This window comes from Oryctolagus cuniculus, chromosome 6 (genome assembly GCF_051225735.1).
Source record: "Oryctolagus cuniculus isolate XC-2025 breed Fujian yellow rabbit chromosome 6, ASM5122573v1, whole genome shotgun sequence".
NCBI classification, from domain to species: domain Eukaryota; kingdom Metazoa; phylum Chordata; class Mammalia; order Lagomorpha; family Leporidae; genus Oryctolagus; species Oryctolagus cuniculus.
In genome coordinates this window covers 3,606,373-3,623,953 of record NC_142872.1, presented here as the reverse complement: position 1 = coordinate 3,623,953, position 17,581 = coordinate 3,606,373, and the positions used below count along the sequence as shown (strand labels likewise).

The window sequence follows — 17,581 nt, the reverse complement described above, 5'->3', positions numbered from 1 at the left end:
GTGACCCACGTGGGCTGTTCTCCCGTCCCCACGAAGGGGACAAGACGAGGGACCCTTCCCACACAGCACCAGGATTCAGGCATTGGAGGACAGCTGTGGTGTTGTCTGTACCCATTCTAGGGATGGCGGATGGGAAAGTGGGTGTTGGGGGCCATTTTGTCTACTCAGGGGTTACACTTGAGTTCTCCTGTGTCACCTGGAGTCCTCCTGGCTGGGGGTATACCCAGATGTCCCTACGTATGTGACCTGGGGAGTGGAAATACTCACGGGGTGTCTCCTGTGGGACACTGACACCTTCTGGCCTGGCTCTGGGCACTCTGTTTGCAGGGCTCCACACTGGAGATCAGCAATGATTCCCATGAGGAACTCATCTTCTCAGGCAATGGACAGGTGCGTCAGGCCAACAGCCATGGACAGTGCTGGGCTGGGCTGAGGGAGGGGCCTAGGGAGATACACAGGCGGGGACTCAAGATGAGCAGGCTGGGCCGAGGACCAGAGCCTGGATATAGGTACTTCTGGGCCCCGTTCTGGTGTTTCCAACCAGAGTGACTCACCCCAGTCTCGTTCCTAAGAGATCTCGCCCCTCTGCTGCCCACTGACAGCTGAGTTATGGCAACCCCATGTCAGGTCCTGGTGGGATTTTCAGGGGACAGATTACTACTGGTTCCCTGGATATGAAGTCAAGAACGTCCGCGTGTGGGACAGCACGGTTTTCCCACCCAGCCCGGGAATCCCAGGCAGGGGTCAGCTCCGCTGTGCTTCCAGACCTCCCCACAACCCAAGACGGAGAACCCAAACCCCACACACAGGGGTGAGGCTTACCCTTGAGAGAGAGAGACTACTCCATGCACGTGTCGGCAGTGTGTCTCTCGGTCTCAGCCCTGGAGCCCCCACCCGTCTCCATCCTGTTCCATGAGAAAGGACATTTGTCCTGTGGCTCAGCTGGGATTCCAGTGCTTGTCCCCGGCTGCCCTGCTGCAGGTCACGGCCTCAGAGAGCGCCCCTGGAAGCCTGGTCTGCTGGGCAGTCACAGCCCAGGGCCCACACGAGGGCGGCTCTCACACAGGAGTTTGCACACAGTGCTGGGAGCTGGATGTCCCTGTGTCTCCTGCTTGTACATGTCCATCTCCGTTCCCGTGTTCTCGTGTTCTCCCGTGCTTCTCTGTGTCCTTGTCCCCTCTCCTTATCAGCACGGCAGACCTGGGGCCCACACCATGGCCTGGCCTAACGTCCATCACCTCCTCAGGAGCACATGGCACATGCAACCGCACTCAGGGACGCAGAGTCAGAGTGTCCCTGTCGCTTTCACAGGAGCTAATGCCCTGCTGAGACAGAGGCCCAGACAGCACTTGCTGGGGAGAGGGGCTGAGGTGTCCCCTGGAGCAGCCACGGTCAGATCACCGTGCAGAAGGGCTGTGGCCGGGACACTGCCAGCTTCCATCTCTGCACTGCTGCTCCCAGCTGCTGGCCTCCCTGGGGGTATAATCTGCCCTCCCGACTCTTCCACGCTGCTCTCTGTGTGGTCAACAAAGTCACTTTCGGCCTTTCATTCCCAACCCTCAGGGATGTGAGGAGTCACCTGGTGCAGCTGGATGCCCTCTGTGAGGGGGTCTTCTCCCAGCCCAGACTCCCGTGGTCGGGGGTCCCTGGATCCACCTCTGACTCCTGTATCTGCTGGTCCCCTCTAGTTTGGAGGTGTGTCCACACTGCACCTGGCGGAGGTCTGCCCCCTGCGGAGCCTGCAGCCAGGCACCGGGGCGAAGCTGGAGGAATCCCTGGTCCCAGCCTCCCCAGGAAGAACCATCGCTCACCTGTCCACTCTGCTGTGCTCATATGGTGACTTCAGCACTGTTCCGTATTTTTTGGACCAGATATTCCATAGGTGAGCGTCTGTGCTCTCCAGGCACATGGGGCCTCTGCTGTGTGCCAGAGCCCCCTAGCCGTGGCTCTCTGTGCCTGTGTGCTCCTCTGAGAAGTGGGGTGGTGTGGGCGTGAGCCTCAGGGTTTGACAGGGACCATGTGACTGCAGACATGGCAGGGGCCTGGTGCCTGCTCTGTGGCCAGGGCTGCTGGCGCTGCACTCATCCCTCTTCTTCTGGTCTCTGCACCCTCGGGACTCAATAGCCCACGGCCCTCGAGGTTTGGAAAACCCCACAGAGAGCAGCCCTGCTTTCCCATCTGTAAAGGAGACCTCCCAGCCCCAGTGACTGATTCAGACAGAGTAGGGCCCAGGCACTGGGTGTGAGGCCCAGGCCCCTCAGCTCTCTGGCAAGGTTCCGTGTGTGGTTCATCCCCACATCAAGTGAATGTTAAAAACTGGGCAGTCACTTTACAGACACGTGTCACAGCTCAGCGAGCAAAGCAGACAGCATTCCCGGGGCCTCTAGACTTGGGAGGACCTAGACTCCCCAACTGAACGCCTGCCCGGGTCCTGTCCACAGGGTCAGAGGGGAGAGGATCATCCTCCCATGGTCTTGCCAGAATGTCAGAGCCCAGGCCCCACTAGGACGTCATGGACTGTGGGTCCAGTCAGAGGCCTTCTGTCCCTGCAAACTGTGGGAGCGAAATGTGGGCTGTGGCTGGGGAGGGACAGACAGGGTGTGGATCTCCCCCTTCCTGTGACTCCTCTGAGAGCACCGAGGCCCGAGGACTCCCCTCAAAGGGAAGGAGAACAGAGCTAGGAATGGGGTCCCAGACCTGCAAAGGAGAGGGGGGCTGGGGCGCAGAGCAGCCAGGGGTCCATGCCCAGGACAGGTGCTTCCCAGCTCCACCCACAAACCCCGTCCCCGCCCCTGCCCCAGGAGGCCCAGACCTACAGAGATCCTGAGAAACCTGCTCCTAAGTCTGCCTGGAGCCTCGTGCTGAGCACTGGGGAACCTCCCCTCAGGAAAGGTCACTGGGAGGCTGTCACCACGGGGTGTGCACCAGCCCTGTTGACCAGGTCTCCCACGGCCAGGGCAGCCCAGGAAGGCTTGGGGGGTGGGGTCATGCTCTGGACAGGCAGAGGCATGCCCAGGGCCCCAGAACCACAGAGGGGCCCCAGGCAGTGCAGTGTGACGGCCAAGGCCAGCCTCTGACCCTGCTGCCCTCGCTTGTGTCCCCAGCAACATGGCTTCCTTCCTGGGACGCTGCAGAGACCTGTACAAGGCAGAGCTCCATGGCAACACCAGCCTTCCACTGCTGAAGATGAAGGTGGGCTGCAAGCCTGTCAGCCTACCTGGAGGAGACCTGGGGACCCAGGTGTACTTTCTGTATGCCCTGCCCGGACACACCCAGCACCCTGAGGCCAAAGCAGACGGTGAGGGGCAGCGCAGTCTGCAGGTCTCTCAGGGGTGGTGTTTGGGGCTGGAATCCCCTTCCAGGCAGTGCGACCTCTCGGGGTTTGCAGAGGCCACTGGAAGGTGATTCCCGTTGGCGACCCTTTCTCTTCTTCCAGCTCCTGCTCTGCGTGCAGGGCCAGCACCCTTCCGTGCACTGGCTCTGGAGCCAGCTGCAGCACCACTGGCTCAGCCAGGACCTGCTCCAGAGCCAGGGCCAGCTTCCCCATGGGGCCTGCCCCCATGCGCACAATCAGCACCAGGGCCAGCTCCACAGGCCTCCTCTGGCTGGGCTGGGACTGCAGAGGAGCTGCCTGGGGCAGAGATGGTTGACATCACCGCCTTCTCCCCCAGGACGATGGCAGAACAGCTCACACTTCTGGATGCGGTGAGCAGCCGGCTCTGCTGGGCAGGGCCAGGACCACGGCGTCCCTGTGGCACCTGCTGTCCCACACAAGCCCTGGCCAGAGTCCAGTGTTCTGAGTCAGCCCAGCCTTCATGTCTCAGCCCCAGTGTGACCCGGGCTCGTTTCTCATGTCCTAACCCACGTGTCCCCTGTGCACAGCAGAGATGGGACACACTCATGCCAGGTGCACAGAGCGACAGACAGAAAGCTGGGCACGGTGTGGCCCAGTGGTGGTGGAGGGCACTCACTGAGGTGCAGCCAGGCCCCCGTCCCTGCCGGTCTGCCCAGAATGCCTACCTGTCTCAGCACTGATCAGGCTTCAGAGTTGGACGGGGTCCCAGAGCAGACACGCAAACAGAGCCCCTTGTTGTAGCTACCAGAGGGAGGTGCGCTGGGATGGACACAAGGAGCACAGGGCTGATGGCGATGGGCCGAGGGATGGGGAGTTGGCCAGGATGCCCGGGAGAAAACAGCTCTGTGTCTTCTCTCCAAGAATGGGCTCTGGGCCGTGGGGCTCTGGGCACCCTCAGGGGGCTGCTGCTCCCACCGCTGAGAGGCCCATGCACAGCACCCCTGCACTCTGAGTGGGGGTGGCTGTGCCCATGGGACACTCTCCTCCCCAGGAGCTGTTCCAGAAGGTCGTGCCCTTCCACTGCCTGGGCTCCGTCTGGACCAAGAGCAACAAGAGAGGCAAGGAACACCTGGCCTCCACTGTCCATGCCACCGTCCAGCAGTTCAACTGCGTGACAAATTGTGTAGTAACCACATGCTTGGGGGACCCCAGCATGAAGGCCACGGACAGGGCCCGTGTGGTGGAGCACTGGATCAAGGTGGCCAAGGTCAGCTGCGGGCAATCAGGGCCCTCGCTCACTGCACTCTGGGAATGGCCACTTTGCTTTATCAGCCCTCGGGAGTACACCCTGTGGCTGAAGACCCTGCACAGACCCTGGGCCCTTCCTGGCAGGGAGGGGCCTGACCTGACTCACTTCCCCCAGGGGTGCATGCTCCCCTCCCACCTGAACCTCTGTGTGGGTTGAACCCAATCCTCTCCCTGTGAGGGTGGCCACAGTGCCCTCGTGCCTTCCTGTGGCTCCGTGGGCATCTGATGCAGCAGGGGGATGTCAGCCCAGGGGGATCAGGTGACTTCTCCCTCATCCGCTCTGCTCTCCAGGAGTGCCAGACCCTCAGGAACGTTTCCTCGGCCCATGCCATCCTCACTGCTCTGCAGACCTCCCCAATTTGTCGCCTGCAAGAGACGTGGGGAGAAGTCTCCAGGTGGGTGCCTTCTCCCACAGGAGCACCAGGGTGTACCTGGGACCCTAGGACTCAGCACTAACCCCCATGACTCTGGGAGGGGCCAGACGTGGACTCTAAGGGGAGGCATGGGGAATGGCACCTTCGAGACCCCTAGACCTTCTGCCTAATTTTTCCCACAGGATATTTGCTTTGCTGTCAGACACCAGTTCTTTAATAGTGCTCCTGGGCAGCACCGGAGCTCCCTGTGCAGGTGAACTTGAGGCAGAACGGTGCTGCTCAGTGGAGGGGAGGGGCCCAGGAGAGCCACTTGAGCTCCCCACCTGTCCCCTGGGCACCAGGGCTTAGGGAACTCAGTGGGAAACTCACCTGGGCCGTGTACATACTCCTTGCTGTCGAGTGAAGGGAGCTGCACTCACCATCCTCCCATCACACTGAGTAGCTCTTCCTGGTTTCCCATCTCCACAGCAAAAGCTGCAAAAAATTTGAGCGCCTGTGTGAGAAGGACAATGGCTTGAGCAGAGATCGACTCACCAAGGTAGGGAGGCTGGGAGGCGGGGCAAGTCCTTGGGGGGTAGGGAGGGAGCAAAGTGTCGCCACCCAGAGCCTGTGCAGGCCCTGTCTGTCACTAGAGATCCCTGGGTTCCACTCCCTGAGTGGCAGGGGAGATGTGCAGCAGAAGCTGTGGTTCATCCTCAACCCTGCTGGGGCTGGATGAGCATACAGTGGGGCTGGGTGGCCAGCACCTGTCAGCCAGGCCTCCTGAGACCACCTGGCCCTCTCTCTCCATGGTGGTGCCTGGCCAGGGACCAGGACACAGAGAGCCCTGATGGACTCCTGGCCAGGGGTGCAGCTGGAGTTGGGGTGAAGCAGTGGGGTGGCGGTCAGCTGGGGGCAGGGCAGGCTCTCCTGTGTAGCCCTGGGCTGGTCATTGCCCATGGCCTCTGATTTCTCAAGTAGAGGATGGGGCTGATGAGCCTGTTGTGCAGGGCTCATGGGGGTCGGTGAGGCACCAGGAAGGGTGATGCGCGGTGCAGGGCCTGGCCTTCTTCCCAGGGGACAATGAGGAGGAGGAGGGCAGGCGTAGGTTGCTGAGTCAGGACAGCTGTGATGGGGGGGCGCCCAGCACCCTCGCCAGTCAAGGAGCAGACCCAGGGAGACCCCTTGCTCAAGGTGCCCCCAGTGAGGGTGGGAGCCACAGCATCCAGATAGAGTGCACTTGGGGGAGGGGGTCAGACATGCCATGCCCCAGCAGAGGGCCCAGGTGTGGGCAGGGGTCAGAAGGACAGGCCCTAAGACCCTGACCTTGATCCTGGCAGAAGGGAGCCTTCAAGCTTGCTGCCCGGGAGAAGAATCCGCAGAGAGCACAGATGAGGCTGCGGAAACAACAGAAGGTGCGTGTGCCCGGGTGAGGGGACTCCTCCGTCACACCGGGGCCCGAGCCACAGGAGCAGGGCCTCCACCTCCAGCCCTCCCTGCAGTCCCCACACTGCCTCAGTGGCCTCCACCAGAGAGACCAGAGCCAGGGCCTGGGGCAGCTGGACTCTCAGTGCACTTGGGGCTGAGGTGGTGCTGGGGGTCACACGGCCTGTGTGCCCTTGGACATCCCAGCAGGAGTCCTAGGGGTGCTGTCCTGGGAGTAGCTGGGAGGATGGAGAATGGAGGAGGCTGCCAAGGTCCTGGATGGCTCCCAGGGGAGACATGAGCCAGGGTCTAGGAGCTGGGGTGGAGGGGTCTCTGGGGCCAGGGCTCGGGGGGCAGCTGAGAGCAGGTGCTCATCACCACCCCCTGTGGCACAGGGAGTCGTCCCCTTTCTTGGCACCTACCTGAAATACCTGGTGATGTTGGACACTGTGATGGGGGACTCTGTGCATGTGAGTGATCCTGGGGCAGATGGGGTGGGCCGGGTCCCTGAGGCTTGGGGGCGGGGTGGGGTGGGGAGAGTCTGGACTGCGTTCTTAGCCTTCAGCGCTGCCCCCCCTCTCCTGAACCTCACAGCCGTCCCTGGGGCTGGGGCTTCACTGCCTCTGCCCTGGGAGTGTCGGGGCCTCCAACCGGGTGCCCCTCCCTTTCCTGGAGGGACAAAGCTACACAAGGTCTTGGCTGAGCCTCCTTGGCCTCCCCTCGGGTAGGCTCCATGGGCAGGAGAGAAATTGGGCCCAGCAAGGTCAGGAAGCACTGACATGGCCAAGCACCCTCGCCCATCCCAGCCTCTGTTTCCCGCCTGTCACCAGGCAGGGGAGAACAGCAGGTGCCTGAGCCTCAGCTGCCAGGTCCCCTCTCCAGAGCTCACCCAGATCCTGTCCTTTCCCACCCACATCCCCTTGACGGCCTCATGAAGGGGAGGGTCAGGGCTGGGCCCAGCTGGGGGCGGTTCTGATGGACTCTGTCTGCCTTCCAGCAGGCTGATGTCAGCTTCCAGAAACTGAATAAGGTGAGCAGCTGTGGCCTCACTCAGGGCAGGAGGGCACTGGGGGTCACAGGTGGCCCCGGTCGGGACCCCATGCATCACCCCTGCAGCTTTGCTCTATTAGGAGGGCTGGGTGCACATGACGGGGAGACCCATCCCTAGGGCGGGTGCGGGTAGAGGACTGGAATCAAGGAGAAGCCTGGGGAGGGGCTGTTTGCACCCCCATCGGAGGCCAGGGTGGGGCCTGCATGGGCTGGAGGGGAGGAGGCCTCTTAAGAGGAAACACCCAGAACCCCACAGCCCCTCCCCTACCAGGTCCCCACAGCGTTCCCAGCCCAGGCCCTGACAGTGTCCTGTGTGTCCCTCCATCCCCAGGAAATGAAAGTCCTGCAAGAAATCCAACTACTGCAGGTGGCAGCGAGCAAGTATTATTTTAAGCGTGATGAGGAGTTTGGCGTGTGGTTCCGGTCTGTGGAGTTTCTCACTGAGAAGGAGAGGTGAGTGATGGGCAGGAATCAGGTGAAGCCTAGTGTGGGGGTGGGGAGGGCTCTCCCTGCTGTGCAGCTGTGGGGAGCATCGTCCAGGACCCTGGTGGGCAGCAGGCCCTGTCCCATGGGCACTGCTGGCCCCAGGACTGCAGCTCCTGGACAGACCCTGGGAGGGAGGCCTGAGCTGAGGCTCTTGGTGGACTCATGGCTGTGCTCTCTCCGTTAGCTATGCCCTGTCCCGCCAGCTGGAGCCCCCTGTCAAGAAGCCCACAGCAGCCTCAAGGCCATGAACACCATCGTGATGCCCTCGTGACCAAGTGCCTGGGACCTCAGGGGCAGATCTGAGCTCATTGTGAGCCTGGTGCCTGGGACAGTGGCCTCCCTGTTGTGAAGCTGAGGCCTGCATTGTATCAGTTTAATTGCCCCTCTTATGTTTTCTCTTTTCCTCCATTTAACTATAGTCACTGTTATTAACTCCCTAGTAGAGTTTTATTAAAGTTAACATAAATATGTTGCACCATGAGTTTCATTATTCCTCGTCATTGCTTCCCCATAACTGAGGTTGTGAGCAGTGTTCCACCCGTGCAAATGTGCTGCGGACATGGGCCCCTCCTAGTTGCAGCTCCTGGAGCTGCACCTCGCTGGTTGAGGTTCTCTGAGGTTCTTCTCCTAAGAGGAGCTGGCAGATCATGTGATGTCTGGTGTAAAAACACTGCCTCACTCCTCCTGCATTTGCTGCCCTGGGTTTAGGATGTTGGGTCCAGCCTGGCCTGGCCTGACTGTGGTGGGCCAATGGGAGGTGAACCAGCAGATGGAAGGTCTCTCTCTCACTTTGCCTTCTAAATATATAAAAGAGGGGCTGGTGCTGTGGCATAGTGGGTAAAGCTGCCACCTACAGTGCTGGCATCAGGGGTGTGTTTGAGTCCCGGCTGCTCTCCTTCTGATCGAGTCTCTGCTATGGCCTGGGAAAGCAGTGGAGGATGGCCCCAGTCCTTGGGCCCCTGCACCCATGCAGGAGACCCTGAAGAAACTCTGGCTCCTGGCATCCGATCAGCCCAGCTCCAGCCATTGTGGCCATTTGGGGAGTGAACCAGCAAATGGAAGACCTCTCTATCTCTCCCACTAACTCTAGCTTTCAAATAAATAAATAAGTAAAATAATAAATCTTTAAAAATAGAAAAAAGAATAAAAAGCATTTTAGATGGAAGGTAAAAATACTACCACAATGTCAAAATGCTTTATCATAAAAGTTTGTTTTGATATCTGTATCACTACGGGACACATTAATGGCTAGTATCCCTAAGACATCCAAATGAATGTGTTGCTTATTTTCGTAGGAACAAGCCGTCTGTTTCTGGAAATAATGGACACACTAAGGGCTGGGCTTCATGGCAGCAGGTGCCCCTTCCTGACACTTGCTTTGGTCTCTCATTCTCCATCTTCTCTGTATTAACTTTTCTATGTCCCCACATTTTCACTGGAACTTGCATCTTCAACCTGCGAGGCGACAGCAGTGCTGCAGGGCCAGCACCTGTGCCTGTGGACGGCACATTTGTCTTCAAGTCCCCTCAGGCAGAGCTGTCTTAGGAAACGTTCCTGACATACCTGGGAGCCACCAGCCTTGCAAAAGCTAGGCACACCTGAGGGGAGTCCCAGGGCCTCAGGCACCAGCGCTGACACACGGTCGGGCCAACCGACACCTGACGTTTGCTGTAAATGATGTCTGAGGGCAGGGACTCGACCTGGCCTTTCTGATTCCAAAGGCTGACTTGAACTTGTCTTCTTGCACTTTGCTGTGTCTCACCTTTGCCACCGTTGAATCACTGCGTAAGTAGTCACCATCAGGCACATGGCAGTGTTTTCCGGTTGGGGCTCTGAGTGCTGGTATTTAAACTCTGGCACAGGTTTTGGTGACACGGCACAGATCTGTCAGGTATGTACATAGTGGAGGAGCTACGGCATAGAAGCTGCATCTCTGCACCCTGGGGGACACTGCCGGGTTCCTGGAACGCTTGTAGCATTGCACACCCACAGCACGAGCTCCCTTGCATGGCCGCGTCCCTGCCAAATGGTGCTGTCATTCCCATTGTGATTGCCTGACTGCTCTGTGCTTTCGGGCTCCATCTGAGTGTACCTGATTCCTAAAGAACTTGAGCATTGTTGCAGGTGTTGGTCACTGAAGAACCTCTTTTATAGAGACATTAGGGGTGCGTGATGGGGTGCTGTGGGGTGTGGGGAGCAATCCGGACTGGACTAAGTTACTCGAATTAGGACTTATTCTATGCATCTGCTCTCCCACAATATGGCGCTGGGAGAGAAGTAAACAGCTTCCGCACAGCTGCCTCCAGTTCAACTGATAAACTGTAGGACTTGCTCCTGATTGGAGAGCAGCGTACTCGGCGTGTGGGCAGCCGAGTTGGGATTGGCGGAGGAGGACTATAAAGGAGGAGAGAGACGGCATGCACCAGGAACATCTATGGGGAACATCTAAGGGAACCCGTGCAGCCCCCGAGAGAGCCGGCTGGCGGTGTGCCGCTCCCCTGCGGAAGTGGGGAATGTGGCCAGGGGGAACTGCCCTTCCACGGAGGTGGAAGGGATAGTAGCCAACCCGGGAAGAACCAGCAGAAACCCGGGGAGGGCCGAGCAGACGAAAGAACAGTGCAGGGTCCTGTGTCGTTCCTCCACGAAGAGGGGGAGCGACAGTGGGGTAGGCCGTTGCTTGGGACAGCTGCATGCCATATTGGTGTGCTACGCTGCTTCCCATCTGGCTCCCTGCTAGTGCAACCTGAGAGGTAACGGATGCTCACTCAAGTGCTTGGGTCCCTGCCGCCCACACCGGAGATCTGGATGTATTCTGGGCTCCTGGCCCCTGCCTGGCCCAGCCCTAGTTGCTGCAAGCATATGGGGCCATCAGCAGATAGATCTCCCACTCACCTTGCCTTTCAAACAAATAGTTATTTTTAATTTATTTTAAAACATTGTTGCTGGGGCCGGCACTCAGCTTAGCGGGTAAAGCTGCCACACCTGCAGGGCCGGCATCCCATATGCGTGCTGGTTTCAATTCCCGACTGCTCCACTTCCGGTCCAGGTCTCTGCTATGGCCTGAGGAAGCAGTAGAAGATGGCCCAAGTCCTGGGGCCCTGCACCCGCGTAGAGACCTGGAGGAAGCTCCTGGCTTCAGGTGCAGGGCCTGTGCTGACACAGATGTGACCAAGTGCAGGGCCTGTGCTGACCCAGACGTGACCACGGGTGCAGGGCCTGAGCTGACCCAGGTGTGACCACGGGTGCAGGGCCTGTGCTGACCCAGGTGTGACCACGGGTGCAGGGCCTGTGCTGACCCAGACGTGACCACGGGTGCAGGGCCTGTGCTGACCCAGGTGTGACCACAGGTGCAGGGCCTGAGCTGACCCAGGTGTGACCACAGGTGCAGGGCCTGAGCTGACCCAGACGTGACCACGGGTGCAGGGCCTGTCCTCACCCAGACGTGACCACGGGTGCAGGGCCTGTGCTGACACAGATGTGACCAAGTGCAGGGCCTGTGCTGACCCAGACGTGAACACGGGTGCAGGGCCTGTGCTGACCCAGACGTGACCACGGGTGCAGGGCCTGTGCTGACCCAGACGCGACCACGGGTGCAGGGCCTGTGCTGACCCAGACGCGACCACGGGTGCAGGGCCTGTGCTGACCCAGGTGTGACCACGGGTGCAGGGCCTGTGCTGACCCTGGTGTGACCACGGGTGCAGGGCCTCTGCTGACTCATGTGTGACTGCACTGCAGAGACTGTACTGAATATCCACCCTGTTAAAACCATCTACCAGGGCGAGCATTGTGCCCACCTCGTTCAAGTCCAGCTTCCTCCACTTCCCAACCAGCTTCCTGCTAATTTGCTCCTAGGAGGAGCAGGTGAGGGCCCAAGTTCCGGGGTCTCTGCCACTGATGGGGAAACCCAGACTGGGCTCCGGGCTCTCCGGCCTCGGCACGGCCCACTGTGGGTATCTGAGGAGTGAACCAGCTAGTGGAAGCTGTTTCTCTCTCTGCAATTGCGTTTCTAATAAGTGAAAACAAACACACACAAATTTAAGAAGGAAAAATGAAAGCCGCCTCGCCTGGGTGAGGGTCAGAGGGCGCACCCCCGCGTCACCCCCTCTCCTGCACTCTGTCCCACCACTGGCTGCTGAGCCCCCAGGGCCCACGCCTGGCTCTTTGGCCCCTGAGCCAGTTGGGAGACGCAGCCTTTGCTTGTCCCTCCTGGCCCTGGCCAAACTCCGCACCTGCTTCCCCGCGGCCCCGTCACAGAACGGAGCAAACAGGTCCCCAGGGCTGGTGTGTGGAGCTGAGTGGAGCTGAGCTTCTCTGCCCTGCTCTCACTGCCCGGAGGACGGCTCAGGGTGGGGGCAGACGCGAGGTCCCCGGCCATGCAGGAAGCAGCAGCCAGCCGCAGCCTGCCCAGGGGGCCGCTGCTCTGCCTGCCGCTGGCTTAGCCGTCCAGGGAGCAGCTGCAGACAGGGCGGCGGGAGCTGACCCAGGGCCAGCTTCTCCCCTGGGCTGCACCAGGGGCCCCCGGCGGCTGGGCGAGGCCTGGTCCCCAGCCTCACTGGCCAACTCACCAGGACCTCCTGGGTGAGAACAGGTGTCGGGGGTCCTGTCCGCTGCCGGGGCTCCCCCACTCAGCCACAGTTGAGAGCTGCGGTTCTGCAGTCAGCGCCTCTCACCTGTTCCCCTGGCACCTCAGGAGGCAGGAAGCTTTGCTCTGGGTGAGAAGTCAGGGCTTTGCCTTGGGCGCAGAGATCATCATTCAAAGATGGAGACATGCCAGCAATCGGGTGCTTAGCAACCGGTTAAACACGAATTCTCACCCTAAATACAACCGCAGCATCCGGACTCATCTTACTTTACAAAATACTTCCTTGCTCAAAGGATTTGTGTCAGGAGCCCGACTGTCAGATGATGTCGCCGCCTACTGGCCGCGAGCGAGATTGCAGCCCGGCCAGAACAGGAGAGAGGAGGGAGAGCCCTGAGCCCCATGCAGGAGACCCTGGATTCCAGCTTGGGGTTGCGCCCTTTCCCGCCCCCAGCGCTGTGGGCCGCAGGGACTGGGGCCCGCGCCTGACGCGGGGCCTGAACGCCACTTAGTGTTGAATCACATTGTGCCTCAATACAGAGAAGAATAAAGTACGGGAAGTAAGAACTCAGAATATTGGTGGAGTAATTTTTTTTGACTACTTTTTACTTGTTGAATGCTATGGTTAGTGGTACATTAAGCCTGTGATTGAAATCATGAAATCACTTACATGAAATCATTGAAATCATGCTTTTGCAAAAATGAAAGAAAAAAAGGAAGGAAGCAAGGATAGAGGAGGGGGATTGATGGGGGAGGGAACGTGGCTGTCTTCTTGGAATTGTACCTATGAAATACATGAAATCTGTTCTCTTTATATAAATAAAAAATTAACAATAAAATGATAAAAGAAGCACAAAAATAATTGCTGGGACATCAACGTTAACTTTTCAACTGACAGAAGAACTCTAATTCTTGAATCTACATGATTGAGACATTTCCAAATAGTTGATTTTGAAGAACGGAGATGTAATGGGGGAGGGGATTCTTGGATAGTTCGCCATAAACTATTTTGGATTTTTCAAGAATAAAAATGTTGTATTTTTTAACATTTATTTCTTTATCTGAAAGAGTTACAGAGAGAGAAGGAGAGACAGAGAGGGAGGTCTTCCATCCTCTGTTCACTCCCCCAATGGCAGCAGTGGCAGGGGCTGGGGTCAGCCTGAAACCAGGAGCCAGGAGCTTCATCCAGGTCTCTTAGGTGGGTGCAGGGGCTCCAGCGCTTGGATCATCTTCTGCTTCTCCCAGGCTCATTAGCAGGGAGCTGGATCAGGAGTGGAGCACCTGGTATGGGATGCTGGTGTCGCAAGCAGTGGCTGAACCCGCTGCACCACAATGCTGGACTGATGGGGTAATCCTAAAAGCCTTCGTGGGTTGAAGCAAAGCACCACAGAGTTAAGGATCCACGGTACTGGAAACCCCTCCAAGTGTCTGAGTCCTGCTTTGCTGTCCAAGTCTTAAAAGAAAAAATGTCAACCCAGAATACTGTACCCTGCAAAGCTTTCATTTAACAATGAGGGTGAAATAAAGACCTCCCATAACAAACAAAAACAAAAAATTTGTCACTAACTGGTCCAGCCTTACAAATGATGCTTAAGGGTGTGCTACACAGAGAAACACAGAAAGATAGTCATCATTATAAAACAATTGAAGGCAGAACATCTCTCAGTAAGAGTACAAAGGAAATACAAAACAAACAATAGGAATATTTACATAACATGGCAGGGCCAAATTGCCACTCATCATTAGTCACCTTGAATGTAAATGGCCTAAATTCTCCAATTAAAAGATACAGACTGGCTGAATGGATTTAAAAGCAAGATGCATCTACTTACCATCTACAAGCAAGGTACCTCACCAACAAAGATACACACAGACTGAACGTGAAAAGATAGAAAGAGATAAAGAGATATTCCACACCAACAGAAAGCAGAAATGAGTAGGCATAGACATCCTAGTATCAGACAAAATAGACTTTAATACAACTGCTAAGAGAGACAAAGAAGGGCACCTTGTAATCATGAAGGGATCAAGTCAACAGGAAGAAGTGACTGTAGTAAATGTATAAGCCCCAGGGGCCTGGCTATTTAACACTCTAATACAATAGAGATGGGGGACTGCAACACTCACCTCCCTCAGTGGACAGATCAGCTGATCAGAAAGTCAAACAAGCAACAGCGCTAATGGACACTATGACCAAATGTACCTAACTGACATCTACAGATACTTTCATCCCACGGGTGCAGAATACACATTCTTTCCTCAGTGCATGGAACTATCTCTAGGATAGACCACACGTTACGCCATAAAGTAAGTCTCAGAAAATTCAAAAAAAAATTGAAACTATACCATCTGTCTTTTGTGACCACAATTGAATGAAGCTGAAAATCAACAACTCAAGAATATCTAGAATATATGCAAACACATGGAGACTGAACCACATACTCCTGAATGAACAGTGTGTCATAAAATAAATCAAAAGAGAAATAAATAAAATTTCTGGAAACAAATGAAGATGACAATGCAACATATCAAAACTTCTGGGATATAGCAATTAGTGCCTATATCAAGAAATTGGAAAGGCATCAAATAAGTGAGAGGTAAATGATCTCAAGGATTTAGAAAACAGCAAACCAAACCCAAAATTAGTAGGAGAAAAGAAATAATTAAAATTAGAGAAGAAATAAACAAAACTTAATGCAAAAATAATAAAAAAGATCAGTGAAATGAGGAACTGCTTTTTTTTGAAAAAATAAACAAAATTGAGACATCATTGGCCCAACTAACCAAAAAAGAGAGGAAGAAGACCCAAATCAGAGATCAAAATGTAAATGTAGAGGCCAGCACTGTGGCACAGTGGGTAAAGCTGCCGCCTGCAGTGCCAGCATCCCAATTGGGTGCGAGTTCAAGTCACAAAAAATAGCAAAATCTTCCATGTTTGTGGATTGTAAATTAATATTATCCAAATGTCCATACCACCAAAAGCAATTTACAGATTCAATGCACTGCCAATCAAAATACCAATGACATTCTTCTCAGCTCTAGAAAAAGCTATGCTAAAATTCATATGGAAACACAAGAGTCCCCAAATAACTACAGCAATCTTATACAACAGAAACAAAGCCAGAGATGTCACAATACCGGATTTCAATACATACTCCAGGCAGTTCTAATCAAAACAGCTTGGTACTGACACATAAATAGACATGTAGATCAATGGAACAGAATAGAAACTCCAGAAATCAGTCCATGCATCTATAATCAACTAATCTTTGACAAAGGAGTTAAAATCAATCCCTGGAGAAAGGGCAGTCTCTTCAACAAATGGTGCTGGGAAAATTGGATCTTCATATGCAGAAGTATGAAACAAGCCCCTAATTAACACCCTATACAAAAACCAACTCAAAATGGATCAAGGATCTGAATCTATAACCTGATACTATCAAATTACCAGAGGAAGCATTGGGGAAACTCTACAAGGCATTGGCATAGGCAAGGACTTCTTGGAACAGACTCCAGACGCACAGGAATTAAAGCCCAAAATAGACAACTGGGACTACATCCAACTGAGAAGCTGCTGTATTGCAAAAGCTTCAGCAAAGGAAAGAGGCAACTGACAGAAATTATTTGAAAACTATACAACTAATAAAGGATTAATATCCAGAATATATAAAGAGATCAAGAAACTCAACAATAAAACAAACAGTACAGTTAAGAAACAGGCAAAGGATCTGAACATATTTCGAAAGAGGAAATTCAAGTGGCCAACAGACACATGAAAAACGCTCAGGATCACTAGCCCTCAGAGAAATGTAAATCAAAACCACAATGAGATCCCCTCATTGTCAGAATGGCTTCCATACAGAAATCAACAAACAACACATGCTGGCAAGGATGTGGGGAAGGGTACCCTAATCCACTGTTGGAGGGATTGTAGACTGGTATAGCCACTATGGAAGACAGTATGGAGATACCTCAGAAAGCTGAAAATGGACCTACCATATGACCCAGCCATCCCGCTCCTGGGAATTTACCCAAGGGGAATGACATCAGCATATGGAAGAGTGATCTGTACCCCCATGTTTATTGCAGCTCAATTCACAATAGCTAAGCTATGGAATCAACCCAAATGTCCATCAACTGATGACTAGATAAAGAAATTATGAGATATATATACACTATGGAATATTACTCAGCCATAGAAAGAATTAAATCCTGTCTTTTGCAACAAAATGGGTGCAACTGGAAACCATCATATTTAGGGAAATAAGCCAGTCCAAAAAGACAAATACCATATGTTTTCCTTGATCTATGGTCACTAATAAAATACCAAAAATGTAATGTATAGGACTGAAATTGACATTTTGAGCTTTGATGATTGTTTACAGCCCTTGTCTCTACTATTTAGGAACAGTGATTTTTCTTCTTACTATGTGTTGAACCCTTTACTTAGTATAGGGCTAATCTTATGAGTATAAAGTAAATTGAAAGTAGATCATTGTAAAAACTAAGAGAGGGATAGAGAGGAAGGTGGAGGGAAGGCGGGAGCCTAGGCAGGAGGGAGGGTGGGGTGGGAAGTATCACTGTTAGTAAATCTGTACATGAAATTCATGAAATCTGTATACCTTAAATAAAATGTAAAACAAACAAGAGGCAATAAAACAACTGGGAACACACTCACACAATACAGGAGCAACTGAATACCCACAAATGGGAAGGCAGAAGCACAGTAATGCAGCAACAATAGGGGACAATGGAGAGGCCACCAGACATAAAGTCACCAGGAAATACCGGGACTGAACTACACTGTGAACCAAAGAGACCCACGAGGCACACGCAGCGCATGCTGCCCAACAGCAGTGTCAGCCACGTGGAACAGTCTCCATGATAGGTCACTTGGGAGGCCACAAAACAAGGCTCACCAAGTTCAAGAACACTGAGATAATTGTATTTTCCAACCACAATGCTATGATGATAGACATCAACCACAGGAGAAAAATAGAAATTTTTAAGGGAAAGATTTATTGTTGGGTGGGGGAAACCCAATGGGCCCAAGGGAGGGGGCAAAGAAGAGAGAAGAGTGAAGAA

General features: G+C 54.7%; 2 protein-coding genes across 3 annotated transcripts in view; one reads left to right on the top strand and one right to left on the bottom strand.

The window, feature by feature from the left end:
• Positions 1-1,423: 1,423 nt before the first annotated feature.
• Positions 1,424-8,385, top strand: LOC100009238 (RAD23 homolog A, nucleotide excision repair protein; the record flags this gene model as incomplete). The annotated part of the gene is given in 12 exon segments (NM_001082381.1): positions 1,424-1,479; positions 1,689-1,882; positions 3,105-3,298; positions 3,437-3,705; positions 4,347-4,562; positions 4,895-4,998; positions 5,446-5,515; positions 6,297-6,371; positions 6,777-6,851; positions 7,379-7,411; positions 7,763-7,884; positions 8,102-8,385. Coding segments are annotated over 12 exon segments (1,472 nt in total), but the record flags the coding sequence as incomplete, so codon positions are not given.
• Positions 8,386-13,072: 4,687 nt separating this feature from the next.
• LOC127485501 (olfactory receptor 2L5-like) overlaps positions 13,073-17,581 on the bottom strand; it is a 69,836-nt gene continuing 65,327 nt past the window's right edge. For both annotated transcript variants that reach the window (XR_016235011.1, XR_007912513.3), the window contains one exon: positions 13,073-13,858. The gene's annotated coding sequence lies outside the window, so the exon portion shown is untranslated. The remainder of the gene's footprint in view (positions 13,859-17,581) is intronic.